Source organism: Gaeumannomyces tritici (assembly GCF_000145635.1).
Source record: "Gaeumannomyces tritici R3-111a-1 unplaced genomic scaffold supercont2.3, whole genome shotgun sequence".
NCBI lineage: Eukaryota > Fungi > Ascomycota > Sordariomycetes > Magnaporthales > Magnaporthaceae > Gaeumannomyces > Gaeumannomyces tritici.
In genome coordinates, this window is record NW_008804547.1 from 2,608,473 (window position 1) to 2,620,633 (window position 12,161).

A 12,161-nucleotide genomic window follows, 5' to 3' on the forward strand; every position below is an offset into this window, starting at 1 on the left:
CGATCACCTAGTGCGTGGTAGGTGACGGGACCTGCATGCGCGATGCTCGTCATCCGGACACCTGCCTTAGGTTGGCTGCTCACGTGATGACGAATCCAGCGCCAGCAAAGCACAAGATGCCTTTGAGGAACTAGGTTCAAAGTTCAATTTTGGTTCTAAATCATAACAGGTTGAACAAAACTGGCGATGGCAAAGCCATGGAGCGCGTGTGGATACAATACAGGAGATGGCTAGGCCAAACAAACCACCCAAGGAACGAGCACCGCCGCTGGCTAAGCATATTGACATGAGACATTAACTAGAAACAGCCGAGAACGAATCGAGAACCATACCCTCCCGGCAAAGCAGGAGGTACATGCCGCTGATTAAATTCGCTTCTCAGTCATTCGCTTTGGTATCACCAGTTCCCCGACCGACGACACCGAACGAGGCAACAAAAAAGATTGTTGTACACAGGGAATCCAAGGAAATCAAGAACAAAGGAGACGAACGTATCGAAAGACTAGAAGGCAACCGAGGCTGAGATGGCAGTCATCGGCGGCGTGTGGTTGGTGGCTCATAGGCCATCACTGCTCACTGCAGTCAGTCATCAGCCAAGGTCACCCAAGAACGGAAGCTGGAAGAAGAGACCGGGGGCTACTTACAGGAGGGCAAGGGTCAGGTCGCCATGAATGCGGGCCTTGAGCTCAATCTCGATCTCGAGGTTCAGCTCGAGGTGCAGCTTTAGCGGGTTCTTGCCGCCCTCGTCCTTCTTGACCTGCTGCTGTTGTTGCTGCTGCTGCATCATCTGCATCTGCCACTGCTGCTGCTGCCGGCGCATCTCCTCCTCCATCTCGGCCCGGCTGTAGCTCTTGTTGCTTGACTTTTGCCGGCGCGGCGGCGGCTCCTCGACCTTGGCCTTCTGCAGCTGCTTCTTCTTGTCGCGGCTGCCCTGCTGCCGCTGCTGCGACTGCTGCCAGGGCTGGGCGACCTCCTCCTCGGGCGTGGCGGGCTGCGATACGGACGGTGCTGACTGCCGGTTCTCGGCCGCCTCATCCTCGTCCTCGTACTCGAGCTCGGGTTCGTACTCCCCTTCTCCTTCTTCCTCGTCATCGTCGTACTCCTCCCCGTCCTCGGCCTCTTCATCGTCGTACTCCTCATCGTCGTATGCTACTTCAGCATCCTCCTCCTGGGCATCACCAGGGACAGCCTCTGACTGGCCCGCTTTTTCCTTTTGGCCCTTCACATCGGCATTCTTGCCCTTCTGTTCAGATGATGCCTTCTCAGCCTTCTCATCGACCTTAGTGTCGGTGGGCTTATCAGTGCCGGCCTGCTCTAGCTTCTTCTCGTCGGGCTTCCCCTGTCCCTCAGTCGGGTTGTTGTCCTGTGGCTGTTGTGGCTATTAGTTGCTGCCCTCTACTGTGAAAAGGCCTCGCCTCAGGATATACATACCGAAGACATTCTGGTGAGGATTCAAGCGGATATTACGATTAAGTTTAAGAGCGATTTGATACTAGGTAGCCAGTGCTACTGGAGAGGTTTGGTTCGAGATGATATGGACAAGTTGTTCGAAGGCAAGTGGGAAGAATGAGGAGGCCTGCTACTGAGTGCGGTGCAGAGCGAGGAAAGAGACTATGGAGATCAGAGGGACCACACCACACCGAAAGTCAGGGGAACCAGACGGTGCTGTATAAATCACACGCAAGACATGCGCGAAGGGTCGAACTTGGCTCTCAAGCAGGCTTGGAGCCAGGGCCCTGCGGCATGACGGGTGTGACCTCCAACTACGCAATGTCGTCTTGGAAACATGATTTTGTTCAGCCCTAACCTCTTCTGCTCTGCGCATCGATCCTCGACACTCCTCCGAAAGCCACAAGCGATGTCGTCACTTGACGTTATGGTGTGGGTGGATGCGTCAGGCTTGCTAGCGGCATAACAGCAATAGCCTTTGGCAAAGGGGGAGATCGTGATTGGGGGTTGGGTCAGGGGTGGGAAAGGAGACGGGGGTGAGGTCGAAAGGGCAAAGGGGTGGGTGTGGCTGGTGAGCGGGAAACGAGGCGACGTGCCCGGATGGGAGAAACAGTCGGGTGGGATGAAACGGGGTGACGTCGTCTACGGGAGACCGACCCTTTCGCAGATCTTACGAAAAGTGAATGGGACGGTAAGTGGGTGATCAACAGTCTGGGCCTCTGGGGTGACGCACTTGCTAACCATGGTTCGAAAAGTGGGCATTTCTGCATAACTCACAGGCACAGATGAGCGCCGAGAGGTACAGTTACATGCGGGTGAGGGCTTTTTTGACTACACACCCTCTCGCGCCCTTGTGGACTTCACGAGACGGGCTTTCCAACTTGGAAAGGGAGGGGGCGTGCACACACGGAACTTGAGTGCAACGGAGCGGCTTCAGGGCCGGTGGGGCGGGAGGTGTAATAGGTCGGCATATAATGGCAAGAAAAGCGAGGATGGGCTCCGCTTTGTGCTACGACGTACGCTGATGGTGATGGGTGCGGGATAAGGTGGGAGGGCGGGAGAGAGAGAGAGAGAGACCTATCTGACGCAAAGTCAAAGGCAACACGAGCGGTCGAGAGAGCCAAAGGGAGTATCGACGATAGGAGATTGTCGCGTCAAACCGGTTTCTGCCCCTTGGCTCCTCCAACGGGCGCAACATCAGGCAACCCACCGCCGCCTCGTCCTCGATACCTCTCACTCTCGCCTTGGGGGCTTCCTTTTTCGACTTGGAAGGGGAGTATCCGCCAACGAGTGTCGCCAGGACGCCGCAGAACCTCCCATCGCCACCGTCCGCCAGAAGCAGCGAGAACAGCATGTTCGCCATCGGACTGCTCGCCATCGGGGCAATCCCCACGACGATAGGGGTGGGCCAGGCCATCAGCGCGCAGAAGAGGCAGAACGCGGCCCAGAAGGAGCAGGCAAAGTTCCACCTCACGGCGAAGCTGTCCCTGGGTGGACGCCCTCCCATGGAGGCCATGATTGTGCTGAAGGACAACAAGGTCAGTTGAGCTGGGCTCACCCGCCTAGTGGCTTTTCACCCCCTCTTGTTACTCTGCTTTCTCTTTCTCTCTCTTTTTTTTTACACATTTCTCTCGTTGGCCAGTCGCGGCCGGTTTTGGTGAGTTGTGCCGTTATGCGGTCTGTCCGGATGAGGCGGCTTGCATGGCTAGCTCGTCCCACCACTGGGGGGGGGCCTTGTCACCGGCCGCTCACCTACCCTGCCCATCTATTCAGCAGCACATTGCTCCGAGGGTGTCTATGGAGGACGTCCGGGTGCAGGGAGCTGGGAAAGAGTCATTTCGATGACGTCTCAGCGCATGCACACCCACGCAAGAAGATGGGATCGAAACCGAACCATCATGAGCCCATTGGCTCCGGCATCCCATGAACTAATGCCTCTCCTGTTCCCAGCTTTGGATCGATCACCAGGAGAGCCCGGTGGAGGGACACAAGTTCACGGGCTACTACTTTACGTACCCGAGCGAGGAGCAGCACAAGGGAATCGTCAGCACCATCTCGATCGATCCGCCCATGCTCAACTGGATCTACGTCGACAAGGATACGGCCACGCTGCGGTACGGCGGGCGAAAGGACACTCTGAGCCATGTCATCGGGCCTTGGTGGTGGAGCGAGGACGAGACATACCTGACGTTGCGTGGATCGGCCGACGGGTTCGTGGCCGAGGAGGACCCCTCGAGCAGGAAATGGTTTCTGAGATACAGCCTGCCCCAGCAACAGCAAAAGTCTGGGGATCGGCATCATCGAGATCGGGTGTGTGCCGAGGGGGAGGGTCCGTCATATAGCGGGGACGAGGTGTCTGAGAGTGATGGGGAGAGTGACGATCAGGAGGAAGATTACGACGGGGGCGAGGGTGGCTATGATGACAGCTCGGAGGAGGACGAGGACGAGGACGAGGACGGAGAGGAGGAGGAGGGGTGCAGCGGGCCGCGGAGGGTGAGGGTGCAGCTTCGACGGCGGATGATGCTGGGCATGGACAGCCGCTATGTCAAGAGGGACTAATTTTGGCAGGCGACCCGCGCGCGCTCGCTGCCTAGACCGAGCAATTGTTGGATAGGCAGCTTGGTCGGCCCCGGAAAAACAAGTGTCTTAGCAAAAGGACCCGATGACCCGATGGGATGGTGGCGGGGGGTGGTGCCTCCTCCCTGGCAACGCCCCATCTGCGGGCGTCGATTCGCTTCGGGCAATCGCTAGTGGAGGGCTAGGAACGGTTAGGATGATGGATGGTTTTTTTTTTTTTTGCATGGTCTCGCTATCCCTTTCGTCTCTCCTCGGTCCTTATCCCCTGTGCATGTCCTAGCGATCTGCAGCGCCGGGCCGCTTGTACCACGACTTTTCACCCCATGGAATTTCCCACAACTACCACGCCCCTCCCCCTCTAACCCCTGTACCTTTCGGCCTTTGATAGATTCCCACCCTTTCCATCATGGTCTTTTTCCACCCACACCCTTCTTCGCCTCTCCCTTTCGCTGACGACCGTTTTTTTTTCTTCTTGCGCTGGGCACCAGGGTCACCCCCTGCATGTTGCATCCCGCGACGGGCTCTCTATTCATATCACGCATCATAGGCAGCTTATTCTGCTGAGCAGCGGGCTATTCAGATGATGATGGGGGGAAGCTATGATTTCATCACCTGCGCTCGGCTTCTGAGGGCGAGGCCGTCTTGGGTGTGTCAGTGGAGGAATCAGGTTTTGCATCCGGCTTGAAGATGGCCTCGCGCGTATTAAAAAAGGCCCGCACACCATCGATCTGATAGAAGTGAAGTTCCCAACACATCAAACACATCCATCTGCCCTCGTAACCACTTGATACCCTGAAGAAGCCGCCTTTCTTGCTCCTTGATCCTTTGCTCTCCCTCTACTGCTTGCTGCCTCCTTACGAAACCACCACCTCTCCAGACCTCTCCCCCAGAAACCACCCACAAGAAAGCCATGTCCTCCTCACGCAGCGGCTCCATGGAGAAGCCCAGGCGCAAGGCGCAGACGTACGAGTCGGAGCCCGAGGCCGAAGAGTCGGTCGGGGAGCAGCCGTCGCCGCCGCCGCCGCGCCGCCGCCAGATGCAGCGCAAGAAGAAGCAGCAGCAAGGTCCTCTCGACCTGGCCGGGCTGGACGGCCTCGGCGGCGTGGGCCAGACGGCGGGCGGGCTGGTCGGCGGCGTCACAAACACGCTGGGCGGCGTCGCGGGCCAGGCCGTCGACAACGGCGGCGGCAAGAGCGACACGCTGCGTCTCCGCCTCGACCTCAACCTCGAGGTCGAGATCACGCTGAAAGCAAAGATCCACGGTGACCTTGAGCTGGCGCTACTGTAAGTCCCCCTCCCCCTTCCCTCCCTTTCGGCTTACTTTCCTTTGATGTCCTCCTCCTGCACCGTTTTGCTCTGCTCTGCTCTGCATGCTTGCCCACTCCCCACTCCCCAACCGTATCCTCCACATATCCCTTCTTGCTCCTCCCACAGCCACTCCTACGTATACGGGGCCATTTCGATGGTTCCGTATTCAATAGTCACAGCCAAGAGTTCTTACACATGTGTCAAAAGGACGGGTTAATGACCACTCATTACCAACCTTTTCAGCGAAACTTGAGTGTTCTTTTTGTCACATCATCATACAGAGGCGTCAAACTTTGGGCTTGCGCACAGCCGGCAGCCGGCCGGTGGTCTATGGGTAAAACAGGGCGGCGGGTTGATGATACCTTGCAACCATCACCAACGCGACCTGCTCTCACAAACCCACCGCGCCAACGGGGCAAGCGAAGAAGAAGGCGCGCAGGGGAAGAGAGTCATGGGGATCGAGGTGGGGCGCACCGGCCGGCTGGCTGTGCTTGGAGGAAATCCGGTTGGGGGCGTTGATTACTCACAGATCATTACTTGTTTCGTTTTTTTTTCTTTTTTTCTTTTTGGCTCTGGTCGGTCCAGGGATCCGATCAGACCTCAGCAGTGGCCAGGCGTCCGAACAAAAAGAGGGTCAGCGCATGCGGGAGCAGAGCAAGCCAGAGCGGAGCAGAGCAGAGCATCGTTTTCCTTTGGGTCCTGATCATTTCACATCTAATCACCTACTCGAACCCGAGGAGGCTAATCACCATGGTATAAACCTTTCTAGGAACTGAATAATCACTGTATAATTACCTCTACCATCGCTGCTCTTGATTCACTTCCCATTTGGGTATACTTGCGTGTCCGCTCCAGGCTCCGCTTGGAATACGCTTTCATGCAGGACCCGGGGGCGGCTGCACCGGTGGACTGACGGATGGGTAAGGGGACGGCGGGTGCGGTTTTCTGGGGGAAGATGGTTGTATGTCGGCAGTCCCGAGGCAGACCACACCCAGGCACGATCTCTTGTGGTGCCTGGAGTGGGGAGGGCGGTTGGCTTGGGTCGTATCTCCTGGCGTCATGGGGTTGCTTTTCCGTCCTGGGTGTCTTTCACGTTGGCTTCTGCTTCCCTGCTTTTTGGTCTTTGAAACTCGGAATATCAGACTCATTTTGTGCAGCTGCAATTGATGAGAGACATGTGGTATGCGCTAGACGAAGTGGACACCCACACACGATGCACTAAGAAGCGACAGCGAACATGGGCTTGAGAAAAAAGAGGGAAGCCGGTGTCGGTTGCGGGACACCCGCTCTGATTTGCCTGGGCGACTTGGCCTTTTGGCGGTTACATTGCAGCGCGCTCAGCGCGGTCGGGAGGCCTGGGTGAGCCCGACACATGCCCGAGGAAGCCTGGGTGACTAGCCATGCAGAAGGGTGCCTGCAGCGATGCGATGATAGACATGGCAAACTAACCGCCCAGTGCCCAGTCCTAGATAAGCGTTTCTTTACTGGGGACCCCCAGGTTACGCAGAAGATGCAAAAAGTAGGATGGTTTCGAGGCAAATCCTAAAGTAAAAAGTCGAAATCTCGATGTTGGTTTCCACAGGCGATGGGGTGGGCTGGCAAGCTGAACATGACGGAGCCAAAGAGCTAGGGGGTTCAGACGAAAGCAAGGGGGGCGGCGTCTGATAGCCCCTAGCTGTGCGTCTGAGAGTCTTGCGTCTTCCAGAGTGAACAAATGATAAAAGGGGCAAATGCTCCGGGCGACGTCAAAGACGCTCGCTGAGTGGCTGCCACACTTTCGCAGCCACAGCCATGGCCAATGAGGCAAGCCGCGGTCTCTGTGGCATTGTGGGGACATGGGATTAGGGGGGGGGGACCCATATGGGATGGAACCGTGTCGGGGGCGTTCGCTCTCCGACTTCTGCAGAGACCACCAAGAAGGGAAAAAAGCAAAAAGGTTGGCATGACTTCCCAGTTTTTCGAGCATCGGCCAGAGCGCCATGGCCCCAGAACGGGCGGCGGTTCGGCCTTTGAGCCGTGCCAAGTCCGCAAACTGCAACGTCGACGCATGGGGTAGGGGGTGTGTGTCTTTGAAGCGAAGCAGTCGAGCACGAGAGAGAGGCCGAGAAAAGGGCAGACGGACTGCCAGACCTGCCAGACCTGCCAGACCTGCCAGACATGGAGGAGGGGCGGGAGCTGGCGCCAGTGTTGAACAGCCGGCCATGAGAATATTTACGGCAGGACTTGGCCGGGTGACTGGCGGGGCGTGAGTGAGGGCAGGGGTTGCATGCACTACATGAGGGCTGGGAGTCATTTTGGCTTGTGTCTCTAGCTCGGAAGAGGAGAAGCAGCGAGGCAACGAAGGTTGCCGTGGCCCGAGCAGGATTCGCATAAGTTCTGGGTTCTATAGCGCTATCGGCCAGGTTCATGCTGGCAAAAGATGGCGGGTCAATGCCGCCATGCCCCTCCGATTTGCTCGTATAACATCCGCCGCTTAGTGCCGGGCTCTGTATGGGAAATAGCAGACACGGGAATGTCTACCTACTACACAGTGGGTAGTATCTTTTCCCACCGTTGTCTGCCTGACTAACGGGTAAGGAACGGCGGGGCATTGTAAGAATCAGTGTGAGCGTGCTCGTGTTTGCAGATTTCCCCTCTCCAACCCCTCTCGAGATTACCTACCTACTTTCCTACCTAGGTATTCTCCACTCCAATCGCACGGGTTTCTGGATCGGGTCTAGGCCCTGGTGCATTTGTGCAATGAGCGACATGTTTCCGAAACCCGCGGTTGCTCAGCAGCAGCAGACTCCAATCGGAGCGACAAGCGGGTTTGGGTTTGACAGCAGCTCGAGTTCTCGAGTCCACCACCCACAGTTAGCACGGGCCTGGTCCATCAAAACCTGGCATGGCTCAGACGCTGATGGGGCCGCGGGCTTGGCGCCAACGAACTGGACATCTAAGACAGACAGTATTGAGCCCCGCCCGATCGGTTGTGTGCGATGCAGCGACCCGACGGCGGGAACACCGGAATTCGATCCTGTCACGTCTCTACCAGGCCTACCAAGTCTCCGCCCTGCCGTCTCCCATACGTTTGGTACTTTGTGTCGGCTCAGGCAGCCGAGAGCACTGACTCGTACCCAACCTCGCTCCCACCCGTTTCCGCCAGCACATCTCCACTTCAACGTCGTCGAACTGGGGCAGTGACGCGTGGCTTTGTAGAGTGGGGAGCCTGAATTTTCAGCCTCTTGTGCCTTTCGAGCCAAATCTGTCGCCGTCTAGCCTTCTTTGAATTCCATCGGCAGACCTCCATCAAAAGTGTGCCTCGACCCCTCACTGCTGTTTCTCCTACATCTCTCACCCTGCCTGCATTGCATATCCCCCTCGTGTCTGCGCCGATCTGCTCCTCGGCGCTCCACACCGAACCAGCCCAGACTTGGGCCTGCCCTGGGCCAAATTCGAATATACCGTCGCGTATTGTTGATCCCCGGCGTGGGTGTGCGGTCTGGACTCGCGGAGAGGAACACGGCACTTGGCACGGTTCGTTCCCGACCCACGAATCTGTGTGTGTGTGTGTGTGGATGGGTGGGCACTCGCACACTGTTCGCTCTGCAAAGGACATACCCCCCAGCGAGCAAGATCCATCCGCCTGCATATATCACGATGCGACGTCATTGCAGGCAGGCCAGTTACATTACAGGCACCATGTTCGATCTGGCTCGGCGCAGAACCCGCTCATCCCATCTTCATCTTGTCCCACTCCAAATGGCGACCAGCCCGGACTCTCCTCTCATTTTCCCTCGTCCCAACCGTTACTTGCATTTTCGGTTCCTGCGCTTTGAAAAACAACCGATACCGCCCAAAATGGGTAGTTCGCTGCTAATCTCACTTACAACTGCTAGCCACTCCCACTGAGCCACTCGGGCGCTGGACACGTGGTCCGATCGTGCCCAGTGAAACATCACCTAGACTGCTTTCCAAGTTTATGCTGCATTCTTAGCGCAGAACCTTGCATCCGTATGCTTATCAGCCCCAGATGACTACCTCCCCGCCTACTAGACGAGGTTACCTTGGTGTACCGTCCCTCCGCGTTATTAAAGGAGACCGATTATACGTAGTACGTCCTCAGCGTGCTAACTCGGGGTCACGAGGCAGGGCCGGCTGTTGTCGTCGTGAGCCGGGCGATGTTACCTCTCCAGGGGCCAGGCCAAGCCCGACATACAGCCACTGGTCATAGCGCGTTGCTGTGCACTAGGCTGGGAGCTTGAGCGAGCGTTGAGCATCCTTGAGCCCCCTTCGTTGTGCATAAATTTCCCGAGAGCCAATGTCCGAATGACATCATGGATTTTGTGGGAACCTGGGGCCGGCCCGCCCCCTGTTCTGGTCTGGTCTGTATTGGCCTTTCTTCCTTGGTGATGGCTGCTCTCGCGACGGCTGCTGCTGCTACTGCCACTCCCATCGCGTTGAGCCCCGTCTCAGTTGGCATGAATGGCCGACGAAGAGGCCAGAACAAACCAGACCAGAGCCCACTCGACGCTTTCACCACAGGAGCTAGCACGATCTGAAGCGGGGCGGCCACACGCGCTTCAGCGCCCCTTCGTCCTAAACACACCTACTCAGCCAGGCGATACAGCACCTAGCCCGCCCCTACCGCCCCTGCGCTGCGCTACGATTAGTGCCTCTTTAACGCTTTGTGTCCTGGAGGGATAGGTGCCGGATGAAGTTTTGACAGTCTAGACCACTTGCTGCCTTCTCCCGTCATCTCTCTCACCCAGGCACCCCTTCTTTTCCCTCAGCCCAGGACCAGCCACACATCTGAGCGCCCATCATCCAAACGCGCTAATCGGCTTGACTTCGGACACCCTCATCAGACACACAGACACACAGACACACAGACACACAGACACACACACACAAGCAGCTGGGCCGCCTCACCCGCGTCCCCGCCGCCTTTGTACATACCTACACAGCCTACCCATACTGTACCAGCCAAGACGTTGTGCAGGTAGTGTGTGTGGAGAATCAATAGCCTGTGCCAGGCGACTTTTCTTACACTCAGATATTGTTCGGCGCATTTCGGCAACTGGCGACCTGGCGCTGCCAATTCTTCAACGAACTCTTCATCGGCTAGTATCAAAGATGCCGGGCTCCAATCCGGCCAGCCCAAAGACGAGGGGCAAGAGCCCGCCTGCCAAGAGCAGTAGTCGCTCGCTGGGAGATGAGCTTGGAGACATGAGGGTTGAAGACCTCGGGGATGTAGAGCCCGAGGAGAGTTCTGCAGATACCGGCTGCGACCGAGAGAAGCAGCAAGACAAACCAAAGCCAGAGGAGGGCAAGGAGGAGTCCGAGAAAGGGAACAGCGATGGCAAGACCACCGGCCCTAGACTCCCAAAACAGCCAACCATCATCGGCAACGTTACAGACGCCTATCAAAAGGAGCCGGCATACATAGCCCCAATCGGCCCCATCAGTGCCATACCCGCCGTGGACGAGGTGGAAGGCGTCGAGGCCCTGGGGCCCCGGAACCTCAGCGGCGAAGGCCACGTGCCGTCGTCAAACCGACCCAGATTCCCAGTTTGGGCGACGGCGAGACTGGCCGGCAAGACGATCGACGAGTACGGCAATCTTGTCGACAGCGACGGCAACGTGTTGGGCTGCGTTGCTGGTGACCTACCCTCCATGGTTGGCCGTGCCGTCTCGAGCAAGCGCGGGGATGTGCTCGGTGATGACGGAGAGTTGCTGGGCTACGTGGCGGAGATAGTGGATGGAAACAAGGGCAAAGAGAAAGAAGTTGAGATGGGTGAAGACGGCCAGGCTTACACCGATGACGGATCAGATGTCGAGGACCCGGAGGACGGAGATGAAGAGGCGGGGGCATTGCCACAACAAACCTCGTCTCCAACAAGCATAGATCAGTACATTGGAAAACCAAGCGCTAGCCTCCAGGTGGACCATAGGGGCAATATCCTAGACTCCCTTGGTAACATTATCGGCCACTTCCGAGACGCCTCCAAGGACACGAAGCCGGAAGAAGGGACGGCAGGGGCCACGACAACAGCGGGCAGTCAGCAGGAGCCAAGGAGGCCCATACCGGATCATGGAGGAGCCCAAGGCCCTTCGGCGGCACCCGGACCCGGATCCGGCCCGAGGCAAGGCGAAAGCGCCGGAGGAGCTGCAGGATTAGGGGGAGGGAGGCCCAAGAACGCGTCGGACTTCAAGAAGGAGAACGAGAGCCCGTCCGACATCTTCCTAGACATCAAGTCGACCACGGAGGGGATCCAGCTGACCATACGCATCCCGACCGTTTTTGCGGGACCGCAGCCTCGGTTCAACGTCACAACGTGATGCGTGGAATATATCACGCAGGCGTTGACCGGGGGGATGGTGCTGTAAACGAGGCAGACACGAGGGTTTGGGGCTCCAGATATCTAGACTGCCGTCTGACGAGGGACGCACCGACAGATGTTGAGGAAACACGCGGGGCAGCGAAACTCTAATTGGAAGCTTTTCCCAAACTATGGGAATGTGGACTTCACCTCTCTGTTTGTGTCGCCGGGGTGTGCCTGGTTGTCACAAATCCTGGTGTGCGAGAGCTGGTCAGCTGCCGCTGGTTAAGGGAAGGACTGAAGCAAACTCACATGGGCGGTGCTGGAATATCTGTCGAGCAACGGGAGGGGGAGCCTCCTAGCCACCCCAACGCCGCGACCCAGGAAAGATTAGCTGTCGTCAGCTCCCGCGTCACTCGATGGGATTGGAAACAGGTTTCTGGAACCGACGAGCGAGAAGGAGGGGGGCGAGAGAGAGAGAGAGAGAGAGAGAGAGAGAGAGAGAGAGAGAGAGGAGGAGGAGGG

General features: G+C 57.6%; 5 protein-coding genes across 5 annotated transcripts; 4 read left to right on the forward strand and 1 right to left on the reverse strand.

The window, feature by feature from the left end:
- Positions 1-102: 102 nt before the first annotated feature.
- On the reverse strand, positions 103-1,963 carry GGTG_05990 (hypothetical protein). The gene is made up of 3 exons (XM_009223802.1): positions 1,432-1,963; positions 645-1,369; positions 103-576 (listed from the first exon to the last, which is right to left on the reverse strand). Exons 1-3 carry the CDS (start codon positions 1,438-1,440, stop codon positions 567-569), a joined length of 744 nt encoding a protein of 247 aa, XP_009222066.1. The 5' UTR covers positions 1,441-1,963; the 3' UTR covers positions 103-566.
- Positions 1,964-2,801: 838 nt separating this feature from the next.
- GGTG_05991 (hypothetical protein) lies at positions 2,802-4,008 on the forward strand (the record flags this gene model as incomplete). Its single annotated transcript, XM_009223803.1, has 2 exons — positions 2,802-2,987; positions 3,400-4,008. The coding sequence occupies 2 exons, from the start codon at positions 2,802-2,804 to the stop codon at positions 4,006-4,008; spliced, it is 795 nt and encodes a 264-aa protein (XP_009222067.1).
- A 928-nt stretch (positions 4,009-4,936) lies between these two features.
- On the forward strand, positions 4,937-5,314 carry GGTG_05992 (hypothetical protein; the record flags this gene model as incomplete). Its single annotated transcript, XM_009223804.1, has 1 exon — positions 4,937-5,314. One exon carries the CDS (start codon positions 4,937-4,939, stop codon positions 5,312-5,314), a length of 378 nt encoding a protein of 125 aa, XP_009222068.1.
- Positions 5,315-7,249: 1,935 nt separating this feature from the next.
- GGTG_05993 (hypothetical protein) lies at positions 7,250-7,811 on the forward strand (the record flags this gene model as incomplete). Its single annotated transcript, XM_009223805.1, has 3 exons — positions 7,250-7,393; positions 7,481-7,579; positions 7,646-7,811. The coding sequence occupies exons 1-3, from the start codon at positions 7,314-7,316 to the stop codon at positions 7,809-7,811; spliced, it is 345 nt and encodes a 114-aa protein (XP_009222069.1). The 5' UTR covers positions 7,250-7,313.
- Positions 7,812-10,188: 2,377 nt separating this feature from the next.
- Positions 10,189-12,140, forward strand: GGTG_05994 (hypothetical protein). The gene has a single exon (XM_009223806.1). The coding sequence runs from the start codon at positions 10,450-10,452 to the stop codon at positions 11,653-11,655; it is 1,206 nt and encodes a 401-aa protein (XP_009222070.1). The 5' UTR covers positions 10,189-10,449; the 3' UTR covers positions 11,656-12,140.
- The last annotated feature ends 21 nt before the right edge of the window (positions 12,141-12,161 follow it).